This window comes from Candoia aspera, chromosome 3, assembly GCF_035149785.1.
Source record: "Candoia aspera isolate rCanAsp1 chromosome 3, rCanAsp1.hap2, whole genome shotgun sequence".
Taxonomy (NCBI): Eukaryota; Metazoa; Chordata; class Lepidosauria; order Squamata; family Boidae; genus Candoia; species Candoia aspera.
In genome coordinates this window covers 83,219,873-83,241,737 of record NC_086155.1, presented here as the reverse complement: position 1 = coordinate 83,241,737, position 21,865 = coordinate 83,219,873, and the positions used below count along the sequence as shown (strand labels likewise).

Here is a 21,865-nt window from a genome sequence, read left to right as displayed (position 1 = left end):
ATTTCTCTGGATTTCTGAGAGGGCCTTATGAATTAATAATTATGAAAAAAGATTGTTATTCAAGATTATCTAAATGCAAAGGCAGCACAGCATGGGAAAGTAAATATGGTTATGGACATGAACAAGAGGACTTGGACTCAAATTCCTATTTAGTTTCAGATTTTCTGAATTTTAGTTTGGCTAATGCAGGCCAATTGGTTTTACAGGGCTAAAACAGGATAACTGCACATACTCTATCTTGGAAGCATACGGATAAATAAATTATATGTGAACTTGTATTTCTTATTAATCCTTTAAAAACTGTTGATACCAGTTTTCCAGTAGATCTTTAGAACGAATATATAACTACTGTCCAAAGTCACTGAAAGATATGTTACAGCAGAGGGAGCTGGGTTTATTTATTTATTTCATTCCTATTATACCCTATTCCAAAGAATAGCTAGTTGAATATATTTGTACAATGTTATGATCTATGATTTTCTGGCAGGTGGTAGTTTTTGTATGATCGGCAATAATTTCTTTGTGTCTAAAGCTTTACTGCTATTAATACTTTCTAGTATTGGGATCTTCGTGTTTGCTGAATTTGGCTTTCTTCTTATAGATGTTTCATTACCACACTAGTAACATTGTCAGTGTTTTGACACAAGCAAGTGGGTTTTGTTGGCTTTTATGTGTGTAAACTCTACTCCCTTGTGTCTTGAGCACTGATGATGATAGCTAGTGTGGTAATGAAACACTGCAAAAAGAAACCAAGCTCAGCAAACATCAGCATTCCAACATTTTAACCCTGAGCTACAGATATTCTCCACTTTCTAGTATTTTAGATTTGTGTGCCAACAGTGGGATAGATATTTACACTGTTACTGCATGTGATATACGCAAAATAAAATACAGTGCTTGCTACAACATGACACAATATTTGAGTATACTTGGTTGAAATAATAGCGGTTGTATCAGCAGAATATAATATACAGTAGACTCTCAGTTAACTGGAACTCAAGCAACCAGCACTTTCAAGCAACCAGCAAAATAATACTTCAATTAAAAATGAAAATAAAATCAATTTCTAGCGGAAATGTAAATTTAAACTTGGCTCACTGCACCGCGCCGCGCTGTGAGTATGCCCATGCTTCACGCACGACATGTTTGTCTCCCACTCCTGCCAATTCACTGTGTGTAAACATACCGGTCAGTTGGGATCTATTATTCAAATGTTGTGTTCTCACCCAACCCCAAGTATGCCGAAACAGGTCCCAAGTAAGCATAAGCGCATAGTGCTTACCCTCAAGCAGAAGATGGAAATATGCAAGAGGCTTGAGAAAGGTGAGAGTTGTGCAGTGCTCATGGAGGAATTTAATGTCAGTTCGTCAACCATCTATGACATTAAGGCTCAGCCTCAGAAGATAAAGGAGTTTTATGTTAAGTCAGAGAGTGACAAGAGTGTGGAGAAGCGTCATACCCTTCATACACCGGAAATGGAAGTGTTGACCAGGTCCTGCATGAGTGGTTTTCGCTGAAAAGGTCTGAGGGTGGTTGTACTTCTGGACCCATTTTGCAGGAAAAGCAAGAGAATTTCATGAGAAAATGAACATCGAAGGTCAGTGTTCATTTTCAAGTGGCTGGCTTACCTGATTCAAGGTTAGTCACAGCATCCATAAGCTGGACTTGTCAGGTGAGCAGAAAGTGGCTGATTTTGAGGCTGCAGCTTCATTTCGTGACATGTTTAGTGAATTGGTTACAGAAAATGGCTTGACCCCAGAACAGATTTATAATGCAGATGAGACTGGATTAATGTGGAAGTGTCTGCCTAATTCGACTTTGGCTGGTGGTAATTAGGAGGTAGCTCACGGGTTCAAGCTAAATAAAGAGCGTATAACTGTGCTCATTTGTGCAAATGCATTGGGAAATCATAAGGTGGTCGGCAAATTTGCTAAATCAAGGTGCTTTAAAGGCATAACTAACCTTCCTGTAGATTATCATGCACAGAGTAACAGTTGTATGGATGCAGACATTTTTACCAAGTGGTTTCATTATTTGTTTGTCCCCAGTGTTAAAGAAAATTTACAAAAGGAATACCAGAGAATAGTAAAGTTCTGTTGCTCCTGGATAACTGTCATGTACATCCTCCTGCAGAAGAGCTCGTTAATGGCAACATTTTCTTATGTTATCTTCCAGCTAACATCACAAGTCTGATCCAACCAATGGATCAGGGAGTGATACCAAATGTAAAAATGTTTTACAGGCGTGACCTCATGTGAAAAATGACTAATTTTGACAGGACAATTCTGGACTTTCAGAAAAAGTATAATCTCAAAGATGCTATCTACACTGTCAGTTGTGCTTGGGATTCTGTGAGAAGTGAAACATTACGAAAATGTTGGAGAAAGTTGTGGCCAGCTGTGATATCTGTGGAATCCTCCTCCTCCCCCATCGAGGGGTTTCCAGTCAATAGTGCAGCTGCCAGTAGCAGAGTTTATGATGAAATCTGTGAGTTAGTTGACTCTGCTAACGACAAAATGAATTTGTCTCGAGATGAACTCAACAACTGGCTTGCTGTGGATGAAGCTATTCCAGTAACTCATACAGAAGACATCATAGAAGCTGTTGTGAATCGTGGAAAAATGAATGTTGCAGAGGAGGAAGAGAGTGATGATGATGGATGTGAGGTGGAAAAAGTACCCTGGCAGAGAGCAACTGCAGCATTTGAAACTGTAACAGCTTTTGCAGAACAGCAACCCTCCTTCACTTCTCAGCATGTTATGCAGCTGCACATCATGCAAAACCTAACTTCACGTGAGAGGCGTAGGGCCTCAAAGCAAGCTGATACTCGTTCATTTTTCAAGAAAGCTGCACGCAATTTTGCCAGTACAGCATCATCTACTGATGTAGATCCAGAACCATCCACTTCTCCTGATCCTGTCCCAGCTACATCATCAGATTCTGATGATCCTGATGCGATGTCTACCCAGTAAACTCTCTACCCCTACTGTAACAGTTTTAAGTGTGTATGTGTGTGTTTTTTCCTAAGTTACTTGAAGTTAAAAAAATTATGTTAGTGAAGTTCATTAGGTTGAAAAGGTTATTGACTGCCATTTGACTAAAATTGCACACTGCATTCACAAAGCTGTTTTTATAATAAAACTATGTTACATTAAGTTAAGTTTGTCTTTATTTGTCTTTATTTGCTTTTAATTACTGTATTTCAATATTAATATCAAGTCAATACAGAGTTGATGGTATGGTATGGTATGGTATAGTATGGGGTATAGTATTAGTTAGGCCTATTTTTAATAGTAACTCTCAAGCAACCAGAAACTACATTTATCCGGCATCTACCAATCCCCATGGGTGCCAGTTAACTGAGAGTCTACTGTATAAGTTATAAGATGGAGAATTGAATGAGTAAACTTAAAACTTTTTTTTCTCACTGCATTGTACTGAAAGCGAAAAAGCTCAGTACAATACAGAAATATACTTACAACTACTGGCTTCTAAAACTCATCTCTTTGATGTTTGCAGTCACTACTAGTACACTTGCCATGGGAGTAAATTTACCAGCACACCTGGTAGTTATAAAATCTACAATGCATTATGCTGGAGGAATGTTTCAAGAGTACAGTGAAACTGATATTTTGCAAATGATTGGGAGAGCAGGAAGACCTCAAGTAAGTTGAATTTTTCTTAAAGCAAGTTTTATATGGAATTAGTAAAAGTTAGTAATTTAATATATTTGCTTTTTTTGTGTGTGAGCCTTCGAGTCATTGCTCTTAGCAACTGTCTGGACTAGTCCCTGCAGTTTTCTTGGCAAGCTTTCAGAAGTGGTTTGCCATTGCCTTCTTCCTAGGGCTGAGAGAGAATGACTGGCCAAAGGTCGCCCAGCTGGGTTTATGCCCAAGGCAGAATTAGAACTCACGGTCTGCTGGTTTCTAGCCCAGTGCCTTAACCACTATACAAAATGGCTCTCACATTTGCTATAGTCATTATGTTTTAAGTGAATGTTCTACCATCTTATTTTTGAAGTTTTTATTAGCACACTAGAGCTATTGCTGAATAAATAATATCACTTTGTTTACTAGAAAATTCATGGTTGTTGCTAAGGTCTGAAACTTCAGATTAAATTTGTTTCTGAATTAAGAATAATCTGTAAACCATAGGAAAAAAGAGCTCTCATACTGTACAAGTATCAGCAGTTGATACTGTTTGTTATAACATTTGGTTAGAGTGCTCTAATTTTATATTTTAACTTCTGCAACTGACAAGCAAGGTGTAAGGGGTGTGTATATGAAGTGTTTTACAGGTAGTCTTCACTTAATCACCACTCATTCAGTGACCATTTGAAATTATGATGGCACTGAAAAAATGGACTTACAACCTGTGCCCGAAATTATGACTCTTGCAGCGCCCCTGAAGTCATGTGATCAAAATTCAGGAGCTTGGCAGCCCACCTGCACTTTTTAAAAATTTTCTATCCTGCCTTTATTATTTTTATAAATAACTCAAGGTGGGGAACATCCCTATTACTCCTTCCTCCTCCTATTTTCCCCACAACAGCAGCCCTGTGAGGTGAGTTGGGCTGAGAGGGAGGGACTGGCCGAAGGTCACCCAGCCGGCTTTCACACCTAAGGCAGGACTAGAACTCACAGTCTCCTGGTTTCTAGCCCATTGCCTTAACCACTAGACCAGGAGTGCTTCAACTCCCCCACCAGCCTATCTCCCCTCCATCTCTGCCTTCTTCATGCGGGAGGGCTGGGCTGGATCTTCGTCTGGCTGAGCTAGGGAGGCTGGAGCTGGCTGCAGCCCCAAAGCTGCGCGGTTCCTGATCTGCTTGCTGCCCCGCAAGGCAGGGTGCAGGGCTTCCGAAAGGGCAGAGATGGGGGGAGATAGGTGGGTGGGGGAGTTGAAGGCTGGGAGGGACCAAGCCTGGAATGGCTTGGATTGTGGTTGGCGCTCAGGCTAACGACCGGTAAGATTCACTTAACGATGGCAAGGGGAATTGCCAGGATTGCTTTTGCTAAGCGATGCCATCTCGCTTTATAACCGCATTGCTTAGCAACAGAAATTCCGGGTTCAATTACCATCGTTAAATGAGGACTACCTGTACTCCGTAATGGAATCAATCTTCTATATATTTGCTCAGAAGATAACTTGTTTTTTAATTTGTTCCTGTACTGGTAACTTTAATATTTTGTGCAATTTTATATAATTCTATTCCTAGACAGAACCAAAACTTTGGTTCAAATTATTGCCTTGGTTTCATACTTATTTATAATATTTTAGTACAGGGTGAAGCATAATCCTTGCTCACTATCTTTGTAAAATGTTTCAACTGAACTGAACTTTAAACACTTTAAAGTTATTCTTTACCATTTCGAAGCTTCAGATGTTCACTATTATGATTTTCAATAGAAAATAATACTTGGGGGAACAGTTCCTTGAATTAATCATCATCATCATCATCATCTTTCCTAAAGCCTTCAGAATTACAAACCCTAAAGACCTCAGTTACATTCTGTTATGCTTGAAAGTGTATTGTATAATTTTTCTGCAGTTTGATACAACAGCAACAGCAGTTATCATGACAAGGCTAAGTACAAGAGACAAGTATGTTCAGATGCTAAATGGTGCAGATACAGTAGAAAGCAGGTAACTTTTAGTGTGTAGTTAGAAATACTGTCCACATTTGTTTGATTATTTGTAAGAAATGTTCTCAAGGATCATGAAGATAGGCCTATGAGGAAAAAAGTTTAGAAAATCTTTGTTTTCCAGGCATGTAGCAGAATAGTAAGTAATAAAGCAAATAGTCAACATGGTGTTTTCACTGAATATTTACTGTAATAATCTGAGTAGAAGAGGAAAAAGTTTATGCTGCAATCCTTCATATGCAACCATTTGCAGTACAATAGCAGTAATATGAGAATTATAATAAGAAAGTACATGTGGTTCTTTTGTTTTCTTTGTTTCTTATGGAGCTCAAAAGTTGCTTTGGAACTGAGAAACCAGTGGGATTTATCTGGGGAAATTCCCCCAGTCCGTTATTCAGATTCAATTTGGAACCTCTTAACAGTTGTTTTCAATTCAAAATCTAAACACTTTGAGGTTAGCTGATGAATGTTCCCATTGTATATATCCTGGCCTTGTATATCATCATCATCATCATCATCATCATCATCATCATCATCATCATCTCAAGGCAGTGAACACTCTTAATACTTCTGCCTCCTATTTTCCCCACAACAACAACCCTGTGAGGTAGGTTGGGCTGAGAGAGAAAGTGTCTGGCCCAAAGTCATCCAGCTGGCTTTCATGCCTAATATATGCTTAGATTTGTCATCTTTTTGTATTTTGAGTAATTTCTGGAGCATTGCACAGAAAAAAAAATAGTCACGTTTTAGAATGAACTGTAAAACTGATACAGTTTAACTTGCTCTTTAAACTCCAAATTCCAACAAAAGCAATCTAAATATGGAAACAGGTATCTCAGTATATGTCTGGAACTGCATTTTAAGGTTATTTTGCTGCTGCTAGATGGGAAAAATCAACATTGGCTACAAAAAATGGCGATGTGCAAATTCTTTATTGTCCTATTCCCAAAGTATGAAGTAATTTGAATCTGAATCAGGGCCACTACATAGTCAGGTAAAATGATATAAAACCATGTAAATGGAAGTCATGGAAGTTATAACACCCTGTACATGGGACATGACAAAATGTAACATCTGTATTTCTCTGTTTTGAGAACTTAAAGGAAGATGGACTGTATATATGATGCTGAGAGCATATATATATATATATCACTTCCTGCAACTGCTGAACAGCAAGACCAAGATAGCTGATGCACTTTATGTAGTCTTTATACTGATTCCCAATAGACGGCTTGAACCCCCATAGAACACCATCTGGCTACCCATATCTGGTGAATTCCAAGAAGGATGAAACTGGTCACATTGTGCCTCCTAATGGTCAGTGTAAAAAAAAAGCTTTCCTGCTATGGGTGCAAGGCAGGCCTACTGTATTTTGGCCACAAAGCAACCACTAAATGGCAGCAAAGAGATTCCACTGAGAGTCTAATAGGCTGTGGTGTGATATAAATGTAACAAGATACAGAAGATGGTCACTGTTTCCTGGCATCTGGTGGTCATTTGGATTTTAGCAGCTTGAATATGATAGGCTTAGAACGTAGTTAATCAGAAATCAGCATCATTTGGAGGGGAGTTCCTCTTAACTCTTAATGCTCATAGAGAAAACTAATATTTAAGTGAATAAAATTAGAAGTTGGCGTATTTTATGTACCATCTAGCTTAGCCCTTAGAGGCTAGTATACAACTGAGAGTCAAGCAGTTTCTTAAATGAGGTTGCTATTTCCCCTTCTGGCAATCCCATCAGTTTTTGGGCCTTGGGAAGCAATTTTATTCTTCTGAATAAACTGGTCTTGCTCCTTTATTATTCCAGACTGGCTCAGAACACAGCTGAGATCATTCATGATGCATTATGGATGAGGGAGTCAACCTGCCCTGTATAAAAGAGATATGGTTGGTGGATGTCAGTGGGACAATATGGCCCCAGCTTCTTCCAGTAGGATACTTCATAGTTAAATAGGCTAGGGGAAGCAGTACTTTTGGAGTCCATAAGAACTTATTTCTTACCAAGATAGCTATACAAGAACTAGTTCATACTGAATATGTGTATCTCAATCTTGTGTCCAGGAATAATTGGGGATTTTTATTAGTGTACCAAATATGATACTATCTGAGTACATGACTGAGCTGGCAGAATGTCTTGAAGTCCCTTGGGATTATGATGCTAAATGGCTCTTCACAATGGGCCTGATAAGACTAAGAAGTATGAACCTATTCCAAATGATCATAGGCCAATATATTCTTTTAATTGTTTGTTTGGCGCATCTATAAGCCATCTGCTACCTTAGCCTAGGGCAGCATCCAGAAATATAATTAAAACAAAACACATTAAAACAATAGAACAACACAATTTTAAAATGTTAAAACAGTTTAGATAAAAGGTTAAACAGATATTTCTGATGCTCTCTGAGCCTTGTTGTTTTCTTGCAGACGTTTCATTGCCAGACTAGGCAACATCTTCAGTGCGAAGAGGGAGTGGGCCTTGCTCTCAGTTTATATATCGTGGCTTGCCCTGCTTGTATTGGCCCCACCAACACAAGCAGGGCAAGCCACGATATATAAACTGAGAGCAAGGCCCACTCCCTCTTCGCACTGAAGATGTTGCCTAGTCTGGCAATGAAACGTCTGCAAGAAAACAACAAGGCTCAGAGAGCACCAAGGACTCCACAGTTCAACCCTGAGCTACAAATACTCGCTTCAATAGAGATTTCTGAGCTCTGTCATAATTTGTACTGAGGGGGCTTGTTCCAGCAATAGTTTGTTCCATAAACCATGTCCTGCCGCAGAGAAAGCAGCATTGATCATTGATGTCAGATGCATCCTATTAATATCTAAGCATGGGGGGTGGACTATACAATATAGACAGTCCTTTAAATAAGAGTTAATATACCATTAGGCACCCCTTCAGTTGGGCTCAGGAGGAAATCAGCACCAGTGAAATTGTTGTAACAAGGGATTATCTGACACCTTTGAAAGGCATCAGACACTAGCCATGCTGGGTAGGTATTCTGAGCCAGCCACAATTTCCAGAATATCTTCAAGGCCTACCACACAAAGAGTGCATTGCAGTATTCCAATCTTGAGGTAACAAGTATGTGAGTCACCAAAGCCAGCTTTCCTTTCCCTAGATAGGGACATGGTTTATCAGCTTCAGTTGATAAAAGCCCTCATCACCACTGATGTTCTGTGCCTCTGTAGCATTAATGCTGGATCCAGGAAGACCCAAAATCACGTACCTGATCCTTAAGTGCTTCACCATTCAGGGCAGGCATTTTTCTCAAATCCTAAAGTCCAGCACCAGACTCAAAAATAACTACATCTTGTCCAAGTTGGGTCTCCATTTATCTGTTATCCAGTCTCTTACTGCCTGGTGACTGTCAGAGGCCCTGGAGACATGCCAGTCTCAAGCTCCCCAAAAAGTAAAAACTGAGAACCATCAGTATACTGATGACAATGATCAAATGATCCTTCAGTGGATACAGTGTTTTTCATCAAGATATTAAATGATACTGAAAACAAGATAAGATCTTGTAGAACTCCACAGGGTAATTCCCAGTGAGTTGAGTATAAGTCTTCCTATGCTACTGTTTGGTAGCACCTGGAGAAATGGGAACAGAACCTCCAGAGATAGTAAACCAACATCTCCAATCCCCAGCTCCATCAAGAATTCCAACAAAATACCATAATGAACATTATCAAAAGTCACCAAGAGATCAAGTGGTGTCAACAGGACTACAGTCCTGTCTCCTGGCATACTGTATGCCATTAGTGCAACCAAGGCAATCCATGTTTAAGCTCAGATTGTTTCATATTTAATTTCCTATTTAGAGCTGCAGTGTCTCAAGCTTCTGCCACCTGACTAGAATGTTTAATGTACCTGAGGTCTCAATAAGGATTGCTACTTAGTCTGGAAATTTTAGTTAGAGAATTCAGGACCCAGGCTGGTCTCTGGAAAACTGACTATACTAGGTCTGTGCTGAAGGCTGCCAGGTTTTTTTCTGGATGACCTACAAAATTTCTTTAAGCTCTCCTATGAAGAAATGAAACCAACTATTTATGTTTTAATATTTAACTATTACTTATTTAAACTTATTATTCTTTTAAATATTCAAAAAGTTCAGCACTAGATCCCAAATCACTAGTTGTCTATTTAAGAATAAAATGTGTTGCTAATAACATATATCTTATGCATTTAATTTGTATCTTGTTACTTATCTTTCTTTCTCTCTCTCTCTCTCTCTCTCTCTCTCCACACACACACACACATATTAGTTTGCATAAACATCTAATTGAACACTTAAATGCTGAAATAGTGCTTCACACCATCACTGATGTGAACATAGCTTTAGAATGGATGAGATCGACTTTTCTCTATATCAGAGCTTTGAAGAATCCAGCTTACTATGGTAGGTGGCATTTTAACTTTCTGAACTGCAATAGACAATTAAAATGTGGTATGGTACTTTCTTACAATAAAACAGTTGTGTTCAGAAATAATTCATAGAAAAGATTAATGGGATTTTCTTATGCATTTCCCTTTTCAGTAAAAATCTGTGCAATCAGAATATCTAGTCTCTCATCAGTTATGTTCATATGTCTCTTCCTCCATGTGCATACACACCCTTTTTTTAAAAAACACCCTGAACAAAATTCAAGAAGAATATTTTTTGAACAGAATCTGAATGAAAATAGTATGAGGGAACAGATGTGAAAAAGGTCCAGCAATGTCACTTTGATTGTTTAGACAGGAAATATATATATCTTTGTGATTAAACTTTTGGTTTTCTTATGCATTGTTTTCCAGTTTCTTGGAAGATTTGGGACTAAAATTCCTATATTCATGGATTTGTTAATATCAGAGGAAGAAGACATGTATCTGAGATATTTAGTCCTTTTGATTTTCAGTTGTTTGATGCAGATACATGATAGAATGTGGATAAATAAGGGTGTATGGGAACCAGCATGTTATTTGCAAACCCTAACTTTCTCTAAGTTGAGAATACCATTTTTAAAAGCTAGATACAATATTCTTCCATCAGCACTACGTCAAGGCAGGTATAATAAAATCCCCAAAGTGGAATGCATCTGTCTATGTGGCAGCAAGGAAATTGAAACCATCCTACATGTATTATGTTGTAAATTTTATAGGGATTTAAGGTCTATTTATATTTCACCCCTAATAGATAAATTCCCAGGGAGATCAGACAGTCTTGCTGCAGTTACCATATACAAAATCAATCTGTCATGAGTGTTTTCTAGTTCATTGTCCATAAGCGCCAATAAAAAATTCTGGTTTCTTCCCAATATTTAACTGTAAGATCCTTTGCATCATCGTGTGAATTTGTATCCAAAATTTCTTAGCTTTCTCACAAATCCATCATGCATGGAGATTAGCTGTGGGTGTTTATGGTCACTGGTTCTCTTAGCTTTATGTTCTGCCCAAATGTAGGTCCTCAGCAAAATGCATGGGAATATCCTATTGGAAAGGAACTCCACTTAAGGTTAGAGTTAGGCTTCCTTGAAGTCAATGCCCCAAACCAAGTTTATGGTTAAATTTGGCAATTGTGTTTATGGATTGTGATCCTCTTGGCATTCCATTCTGCCCTTATTTTGGGCCTGGGAAAAATGAATTGGAGAATCCTATTTGGAGGGAAACTCTACCTTGGGTTAGGGTTAGGCTTCTTTGCAGTCAGGGCAAAAAATCAACAATACTGTTAGTGTTGGGGAGAGTGTTCATGGATAGTGATCTCAGCATTCCATTCTGAACAAATTTAGGTTGTCAGTAAATGCATGGGTCAATCATGTTTGGAGCAAAAACTTCACCTAGGGTTAGGCTTAGGTTTTTCTGAAGTCAGGGCCAAAATAAAACATCTGTGGGAGGTATTCCCAGCCTTGAACTCTGATCCTCCCCCAGACCTTTCCTTCTACTTATATTTCCCAAATCCCTTTCTTCCATTTCCCTCCTGCTGGATTATAACCCTCAAGGAGATGCCCTTTTATTGGCAGTTCTACCTCCACAGTCTTCACAGTCCCAATAAGGAAACCTGGGTGATGTCAACATGTCAGTTCAACTTAGGGGTTCATGTATCAACCACATCCCCAGGTAGCAGGAGGAGCCTTGCATCATTAGTGACACTAAAGTCTGGGGGCAAATACCTATGTCGTTCCTAACATTTGGTCCATAGGGGTTCTCTGATGACCAAATACTTGTTCAATATTATACCACTGAAAAATCAAGGAAAAAGAAGAAACTTTTAAAAGAGATTTTATTAATTCAGAATTTATCAGATTTATTTCTTTACTTTTTTTTTGCAATTTTGTCTCAAATCATTTTGCCTGTATTATTTCATAGAATTAATTCAAATTATAGGTTTAGGTAATGCCTGCATTTCTTGTAATATGAAAAACCTTTCTTTGCATCTCTTTTTATTCTTTCCACCAATGGAGTGGTGGAAATAAAGTATGTAAAGGGACTCGATCTTTCTGGATTAGGAGGATAACTTTCTAAAACGGAACACAATGAGACAATATTTGGTTTGGTGGAGGAAGCTAACAAAAGCAAGATTAAGTTTGAAAATGAGCTGGAGCAGGCTGGGAACTGAGAAAAACATTCCAGAAAAAAGTCCCCCAGTGCATCCTTGGGTGATAGTTTAGCATACTGCTAACTCCTCCATTCTAAACTCCCCCCCCCATTCTTTCTAACTATATAACCCTGAGCAAAGAGCATACATCCTGCCTTGTGGATCCCAGTGCATCTTTATATAAATACACATAGATGCAACATGTTATTTTGTTACACAGATGAAAATACAGAAGCTTCCTACAGCCACTGTTGGTAAATGTGTTGGAAAGAATTACTGAAGCCCAGCCAAGCCATGTTCAGTTTCCCTACCTTATTTGTAGCTATGTAGGTAACTCAAAACTATCATTTGTATCTTTATGTGAATGTACTGCTTACTAACTGTTTCATAGTCTGCAAAGTGCTTGATAAATTACCACCCTGGATTGCAAATTAGAATTTTTGCCAAGCATGCAAATGGCATGCTTGGATTTGGGCAGTAGGAATGGAAAGTCAAAATTACACCAGAGAGCTTGGAAACAGAAAATAAGTGTGTCTTTTGGATATTGCATCTGAAGCTCCTATTTCACCTTGTTCCATAGATGGCCTTGAGGGTACCTAGACTTTTAACAGGCTTTTATGGCAGATTTGTATTGCAATTTCTTTTTTAGATGTCTGATACATCTCAGAATATAAAAATGTCAGTGGCATATTGGAATATGGTACAGATAGTATTTTGTTCCCTACAGAAAGTATTAGGTTGCCTGCTTCTGAAGAAAATGAATTCACTTTACTGAATACGGTATAATCTTTCTAAAGTTTTCAGCTAAATAGGCTTGTTTTTATAGAGGATCAAATGAGAACATTAAAATTCATAAAGTATTTCATATCAAGTGAATGCAGATCTATTTTCCCCCAAAGGCAGAATTTCTGTTTCTTCACTGATCCTTCTTGCTGTCATCACCACAGCACAAGGCATTCTGCAGTGTTTCGGCACAGTAGGATCTCTCTGTATGTGGAACAGCTGCTTTTTAGAACTGTGAAAGAAATGGGGGGTGGGGAAAGTGGTAAATGAAATACTTACTTTCTTGAAATGCCCTTAAATGATAACAGTTAGGACATTTAGCACCTTTCACTACATCTGTTTTCACACTGATTTTGTGTATATGTGTGTATGTGAGAGAGAGAGAGTGAGAGAAAGAGATGAAGGCACATATAAAATGTTTGTAGTAGTCACTGGAAAAATATTCACAAAAATAAGATCTTTAAAAAAAATAAAGGTCTATATTTGTTAGCACAAATATAATGGAACAGATGTTAATATTTAAATTCTGTCTTGCTTTTTCTGTAATAAAATGAGATTTTAAAAAATAGAAATAGAAGATAAGGGAAAATATCGGATGCTGATGACATTTTAAACTATGAAAACTGAACATTATTTTCTGAGCCATTTTTATCTCTAGAACAGATTCTTTTGCTGTCTCATGAATAATGAACAAATATTATATGTGCAATTAGGATGTTTCTGTTAAATGAGAAAAAGAGAATTTCAGAGCTATGAGATGAGAGTGTTCAATTCCTAAGATGAAGCACTATGACAGATTGCTATATGTGTGAACAGCAAGCAACAGTTACTTTGGTCCTACAAGCTTCAGTTTATTTATTTTCCTGTTTTTGTAATTTTTATTAAAGACTACAGTTAGAAAAAATAAAAACTAATACAAACTACAAAAATATAATCAAAAGAAAGAATAAAAAGTGTAGAAAAGAAAAGAAAGAAAGAATAAAAAAGAAAAAATGAAGTATATAAAGGAGTAAATTCCCCCTTCATCACAGTATGTTCCAACAGAGTGGGTGCACTCCAGGTCCCCTCCATTAAACATTGCCATCTTGTGGGACCTAGGAAGCGTGCCTTGTTTGTTGCGTCCCCCACCCTCTGGAACAGCATCCCTCAGATATAAGGACGGTGCCCTCTCTCCTGAGGTTTTAGAAAGCCTTGAAAACCTGGCTTTGGTCCCAGGCCTGAGATTGATGTTTATTATTTGTTCAATGGCCCCTGTTTTGTTTTGCTGCTTTTGCTGTCCTTTAGATTATTTTAGTCTGTGAAATATATTTTTTATAAAATGATGTATAATTGGTATTAACACCCCGTAAATTGTCAAAGATGTATAAAGGGGTATCAAATGTGTGTTGGAAATACTTCCAAGGTAAAGATATCTTCTATCACCTTTGGTGGACTTGTGGGAAAGCTAAGAAATATTGGGGGCAAATATGTATTATAATCCAAAAGATTCTTAAAATGAATATACAACTGAAACCAGAACTCTTTCTTTTGGGCTTAATGGACCAACAACTTGAAAAATAGTTCGGAACTTTTTTTCTGTATATGACAACAGCAGCAAGACTTTTGTACATGCAAAGGTGGAAGGTTATACAAACTCCCACAGTGGAAGAATGGATGGTAAAATTATTGGAATTAGCAGAGATGGCAAAACTGACAGCATTGATAAGAGAAAACACTGTGACTGGATTTGTTTCTACATGGAAACCACTTCTGGATTATTTGCTTGTATCTGAAAAAAATGAATTTTTGATTTTGGGTTTTGATGATTAAACTGTTATTGTTTATAGAAATAATGTTTATTAAAGTTTGGTTTAGAGTAAGAGATTAAAGTATTATATATTTGCCTTTATATCTGTGCTGAAGAATATCAAAGTCACTTTGTGTTTCTTTCTAAGTATTTCTGCACCATTTTAGTTTGTCTTCTTTCTTTTAGCTCTTTCTTCAAGCTTTTCTATACTTGGTATTTTATCTGTATTTTGAAACTCTAATAAAGTTTTAAAAAAAGATTATTTTAGTCTGGGCTGTCTGTGTGATTCAATGTTTTTAGCTGTTTTTATGTTTCCCTAGTTTTGTACGCTGCCTAGAGTCTACTGGAATTGGGCGGCTGATATATTTAAATAAATAAATTTTGACTGAATGCAATGCACATTTGCTGGAGAACTGTACTCTTGGTGAAACATGTACGTGATTGCACAGAAGTAAAGCCAGCTAACATATGACATGCCTGAAAGGATTAGAACCTTGTTTGTTTGTTTGTTTGTTTGTTTTATTGGTGCTGATTCTGTTATGATTACTTATGTTTACAATAAATTAAGAAGAAAACAAACAGATCTAGCAGAATGGGCATGGAAGCATGCCTTCTCTATTATGACACCTACTCTGTGAAACAGCTTTTCCCTTGAAATACGGACAGCCTTTTACAAGACCGTGAAGACCTGCCTCTTCTCCTAGGTGTTAGTTTGGGAGCTTTGGCATGTTTGAGCTTCAACACAGTTTTAGTTGCTATTTTTTTAAATGTAATTTTCTGGTTTTGTTTGTTTGCCACCCAGAGTTTCTTAGATAGATAGGCGGCCATATAAATTGGATCAATAAATTAAACATAAATACATAAATAAATAAAAGCCCAAATTATAAAATGTGTGCTTTTTGTGTTTAGGCTTAGAAAAGTTTACAGTTAAAATTAATAACTAATTTATAAATTTCTATAGGCATCCTTTTGTGAGCCATTGTAAATTGTGTGCCTAATGTACAGATCTGTTGATTGCAAAACTTTGCATAGGTTTCTATAGCAAAAGAGCTGCACATTGTTATTATACAAATTAAGCATTAATGATCAAATGTATTTTTTTTAACCAAGGGTTTTCAACTGGACTGGACAGAAATGGAATTGAAGCAAAATTACAAGGTCAGATGTTTTTCAGCTTTCTTGAAAACACAAAGAACAATGTATTTAAATAGGCTAGAATTTGATACATTAAATCTGTTTGATCATTCTGCCTCACATCCTAGTACTAGTGTTAATATTAGTTCTGCCAATTCCTTTAGTTTTTTGTTAGTTATATCCAGCTTTTTCTTCAGGAGCTCAGAGAAGCACACGTAGCATACATAACCCTCTGTCCTCTGTTTTTTTCCTACAATAAAATCCAGTGAGATAGGTTGGACTGAGAGAGTAACTGTCATATCTAGTGAACTTCCATGACTAAGGATTTGAACCTGGGTACTCAACTCAGTCTTCCATCCTTCCGAGGATGGTAAAATGAGTACCCAGCTTGCTGGGGAAGGTGGCGACTGCGGAAGGCAATGGCAAACCACCCCGCTGTAGTCTACCAAGAAAACGTCACAAAAGCGGAATCCCCCCAAAGGGTCAGACATGACTCGGTGCTTGCACAGGGGACCTTTCACCTTTCAACCCTGGTCCTAGTCCACCCTGGCTCTCTTAACATGCCAAAATAACCCTAATAAAATTGACTCTCCTTTTCATAATAGATGTTTTATCTTTGGAAGATCTGTCATCATCTATTCAATCAGACTGAATAGAATTTAAAGTTACTAACTTTAGTTTATGGATTAGGTAGTGTTTCCACAGCCACCATTGATTTTCCTGGAGAAAGGAAATATACTGACCAGGCTCCTCTTCCTTAACATCAGTTTGCCAACAGTGATGGAGCTCTCACAGCCTGAACAACTTACCTGTAAACGGGGAATCATCATCAACGACAACCAGCTCTGGTCCTAATAACTCTGAGGCATGTGGTCAGGGAGTTGTAGCCCTGTCTCCTTTTGAGGAGATGAAAACAAAAGCATATAACTTATGACACAAAAATAAATTATATTAAAAATAACAAAAGGGAATTGTTCTTTTAACTTCTGTAGCCGAGTGCTCAAACAATAACAATGGGGTGGAATAGGACACTTAGCACTGATAAAAATACAAACATTCTAAACATCCTTCTGTGACAGAATAACAAAGGAAGACTTGACATTGTGATGCATGGGATTGGAGGTTAAAAAAAGCTTCAATGGAATAAAACATACAATTCAATGCAATCAATAACATGGCATTTGCATAATGAGAGTAAACGTCCATCTAATACAAAACTCAGGCAAATTCCATGAAACAATTAACACTTTCCAACTATTAAAATCTATAAACCAAGCTAGCATGCCTGAAAACAAAATCTGATCACAAGTCCTGATCTAGAACTTTTACTTCACCTCTGAGAGGAAACATTTCCCCCCAGTTCACTTCTCCAGTCTGAATAAATCCCTTATGCCCACAGACTGCAACCTCCAGTCAAAGTTGTAGGAACACTTCCTCTGAGCTCCTGTTGATTCCCTAGAGGTTTTTGGATCACAATTCAGTGCCATCTCTTCCCTCCAGCCCAGAGACAGATAGCTCTGTTCTTACCACAAACTCCAGAATCCATTCCCTTCATCTAGAATCTCTGCTTTCCTGCATAAAGCAAACCTATTTCTCTGGCCCCAAAGATGTTTTTGGCTCCAAGCCATACCTACTCTCACATCCAATCCCAGAATTCAGCTCTGCTCCTAGTGTGGTTCCTCTCACCTCAGCATTGCTTAGCTTCCTGCTTCTCTTGGAAACTAGCTCACCAGGACTGTGTGGCCATTTCCAGTCTTCATCTTGCTTACATCTTCTCCCTCTTGCAGGTGTTCCTCCTTTTTGGCCTTTTCCCAGAAGATCTGCTTCTTTTCATCTCTTTCAGCCATGCTGTTCCTCCTTGTCCCAAGACAAAGCTTTTTTCCAAGCAGAAGTGGGGCTGGGGAGAACCTTTTCAGCAAGTCTGGGCAAGTTTATTCCTCCCCACTTTTATGTGAGGTTCAGATTTTAAACTCACCAAGAATCCCCTTTGTCTTACCTGAGCAAGTCTAAACTTGTTTTTCTAGTCCACTCACATGTTCATAGCCATTGCATGGGCACTCAGATGAAGAAGTTGACTTTATGTCTGTGAAATAGCTATCAAACTTGGGTGAGTGAATGTGGGAGATGGAAGGGCTTGCCTTGCCTGAGTTGAATGGGGGTTTGCCTATTCACAACAAATAGATAATTTTTCTGCTTTTCCTATCTGCAAAAATTATTTTTTCTTGCATGTCAAACGATTATCGCTTCAACTTGGACAGAATTGTGTTTGAAGAATTTGAATAATTTGTCATCACTTGATTTGATCAAGATGGATGATAATCTCTATTTCAAGCCCACAGGTAATATTACATAACCTGTATTATATGAATGTTCAGAATTTAATTTTATTAATATATAAAATGTTTTCTGGAGCATGCATTGTCCTCATAAAGGCTGTTCCCCAGGGAAACCTGCAATTGCAAGACTTCATACAGCCCTCAAGTCTCTCTTTTATGTGTCCAGAGTTCGTTCTTTCCATAATGACTGAAAATTAACAGTGTAGTTTTTGCCATTTGCAGTAAACACCTGAAAATTGTAATATCAGCCCTAAAATAGGTTTAACGGTATTTTTAAAAAATCCAATAGAAAATATAAATCAGAAAAAGGTATAACTGTAGCCACTTTTGTGGTGTCATGGTTCTGCCTATCATGCAACTCTCAGGTCTCAGAAAACTATTAACTGTGATGCACCCCAGTTACAAAACCTTGCTCCTGCTTATGTTAGAGCATTCCATAAATTAAGAGCAATTTCTTGATAAGGTATCTGTATTACAAGCATGGACTAGGGGAAATTGGATAATGGCTGCAGAAGCTGGAGCCTTTAAGTCACTGTATGTATGTATGTATGAAAAAGTAGAATTCAGACTCATTTTCCTGTGGAAAAATCCCACTGATATTCATATTTCATCTGAGGATCATGGAATTAAACCATAACATTAGCCAATGGACAACCAAAAGAAAACAAATGGTCCTTTCCAGATTTGTAGAAAGGCATGATGATAAAGCCAGTGCAACAGAGGTGGAAGTATTTCTCAAAGGTCTGTGCCACAGAAGAATTATCTCAGTCTTTTCATACTGACTTGGGAGTGTGGAAAACTCATGAACACATATCTCTTGAATGTTGGCATAGTTGTAAATAGTAATATTTTCTCCTTGAAATGAATATTGAATATGTTGAATGCCAATTAATAGATTAAACCATATTTTGTTGTTAAATCTAGTTTATAATATGATATTCTCATTCTATAAAGATGAGTAAGTAAAAATACTTTGAAGTCCTCTTGAGTTATCTATATCATGGAATAACAGAGTTGAAAGATCCCTTTAGGCCATTGAGTTCAATCTTCTGCTTAATGCAAGAATCCAGATTAAAGTATCCCAAACAGATGGCTGTCTAGCCTCTATTTGAATCCCTCCAGTGAAAAGGAGCCTCCCACCTCTCTAAGTAATTGTTTCCAATGAAGAACTGGATTTACTGTTAAAAAGGGTTTTTTCCTAACATTCAATCAGAATATGCCTTCTTGTAATTTAAACCCATTATTCAAGAAGAAAAACTGTCTTCTATATTTCACTTATTAAAAATATTTAATTGTTTTATATATTTATTCTTTCCTACAGAAACTGGACGACAGATGGCTTGGTATTATATTGCATTTGACACCATAAAAAAGTGTTTCATGATTAATGGAACAGCAACTTTATCAGAACTGGTAATTTTATTACTCTTACAAATTAGCTGAAAACTCATTTACCATTTCAGAATTTTGAAAGTTGCTTTTTTACTGAAACTTTACATAATTCATACCATTTGGTTTAGATCTGTGATCAGAGTTGTGAGCTAGAGGAGAAATGACTTGTAGTTCATTCATTACTGTGCGAACTAATAGAAGAATTTGTATAGTACAGTAGTATACAATTATCAAGAATGGCATTAAACTCTAATGCAGAGTTATTGGGAAATAACTTGTGCAACTTGAATAATTTTTGTGGATCTGGATCACTAATTCTCTGTGGCTCACAAAAGAGTGGTCTACCTGAATAAGACCACCATTAGATCCAACTCATTATCTCCCTCCCTCCCTCCATATTTTGCCTTCAAGTCAGTGTTGAATTCTAGCAACTGCCTGGACAAGTCCCTGCAGTTTTCTTGGCAAGGTTTCAGAAGTGGTTTGCCACTGCCTGCTTCCTAGGGCAGAGTGACTGGCACCTAAGGTAGGACTAGAACTCATGGTCTCCTGGTTTCTAGTCTGGTGCCTTAACCACTACACCAACCTGGCTCTCATATTTATATTAACCGATTATAATATTTTATCTAAATTTCTTGCTGCCAGATGTCAAACTGATGGATCTTACTAAATTTTAGACTTTAACAGTAAATAAATATCTATAGGCTAATACTGAGGGGATATAATTTTTCATCTGTCTTTTCTGCCTTTATTACTTATACTATTTGTATACATTTATTGTGGCTTGGCCTAAGCATTTAGTACAGACTAGCTAAGTGGATGTTATGGATTTGAGGTTGCACATATTGTTGCCTATGTTTATTTTTTTATGTTTTTATATGCTATTAGCTGCTCAGACTCGCTATGGTAAGTGGGTGGCCATACATACTGACTAAATGAATAAATAAATAAGCTAACTGATTTTTAAGACCAATCTGGAGAAAATGAAAAAAATCCCTCACCCAATTTCTAGATGAAAAATTAATTTCCTTAAAAAATGGGAAAAACTATCCATGTTGCTTAGGCAATTTGCTCATGAAAAACCTATCCTATGGAGCAATTAAATCTTACTTTGCCTTATCCATCACACATAATTTTCCCTGTGTTTGGATAATATTTGGACTAAAAACTTAATGAAAATAAATATGGAAAAGCCTTTAAACTGTTTTTCTGAAAGGGTGCTTTGTGCTGAATCATACTGTTTATTGAGAACCACAACAATATATGAAACACTAACTTTAAGTGGGATATTAAGACTGCTGGGTTTTGTTAATGATACCGTATGTATTATGTATATAAGAAAAATCTGCATGATTTTTGTTACATACATTTGTATGATTTTTGTTACATACATTTGTATGTAACACAGATAGGAGCCAGTCTGGTCTAGTGGTTAAGGTGTTGGGCTAAAAACCAGGAGACTGTGAGTTCCAGTCCCTTCTTAGGCATGAAAGCCGGCTGGGTGACCTTGGGCCAGTCACTTTCTTTCAGCCCAATTCACCTCACAGGGTGGTTGTTGTGGGGAAAATAGGAGGAGGAAGGAGTTTTTGGTATGTTTACCACCTTGAGTTATTTTTTAAAAATAGTAAAGGTGGGATATAAAATAAATAAAATAAAATTTCCTGGCAAAACAGACAAACATTTTCCATTCGTTTTCTTGCTTGTGTATAGTGTTTTTGTTTTTTGTTTTTGTTTTATTAGAGAATTGAGAAACTTTATTTTGCAATTTTGCCTAAGCACATGAGAATTTGAACTATATTCATTGAACACTGATTGTGGTATTTGTATGGTAGCAATAGGATTATGTATCAGTGAAATTTAGTTTCCATTTAATTTTGAAAGAATTTGGTATTACATGAATAAATATGGGCTTATGATGATTCTCTGCCAACTATCACTGTATGATATCATCCTGATTTTCAGAAGAGTCAGGCATACTTTGCCAGTCTGTTTATAGGAAAAATTAGAAGTATTGAATGAAATACAGCATTGAGAGAAAGAACTATGTGAAGCCAGGTTTTATCCTGATAGTAAAAAATTGTGGTACATGAGCCAATCAAATTTTATTTATTTATACAATTTATATGGCCTCCCATCTCACTGCAGTGACTCTAGGAGGCATACAAAGTTAAAAACAACACTTTAAACAACTCAAATCATAAATGCCTCAGGTCACAAACA

General features: G+C 37.3%; 1 protein-coding gene across 1 annotated transcript; it reads left to right on the top strand.

Annotated features, from left to right (window-relative positions):
• Positions 1 to 2,104: 2,104 nt before the first annotated feature.
• LOC134494898 (jerky protein homolog) lies at positions 2,105 to 3,137 on the top strand. The gene has a single exon (XM_063300152.1). The coding sequence runs from the start codon at positions 2,262 to 2,264 to the stop codon at positions 2,970 to 2,972; it is 711 nt and encodes a 236-aa protein (XP_063156222.1). The 5' UTR covers positions 2,105 to 2,261; the 3' UTR covers positions 2,973 to 3,137.
• The last annotated feature ends 18,728 nt before the right edge of the window (positions 3,138 to 21,865 follow it).

Coding starts and splice junctions, on each gene's coding strand:
- LOC134494898 (XM_063300152.1), top strand. CDS start 2,262: ATGACTAATTTTGACAGGACAATTCTGGACTTTCAGAAAAAGTATAAT.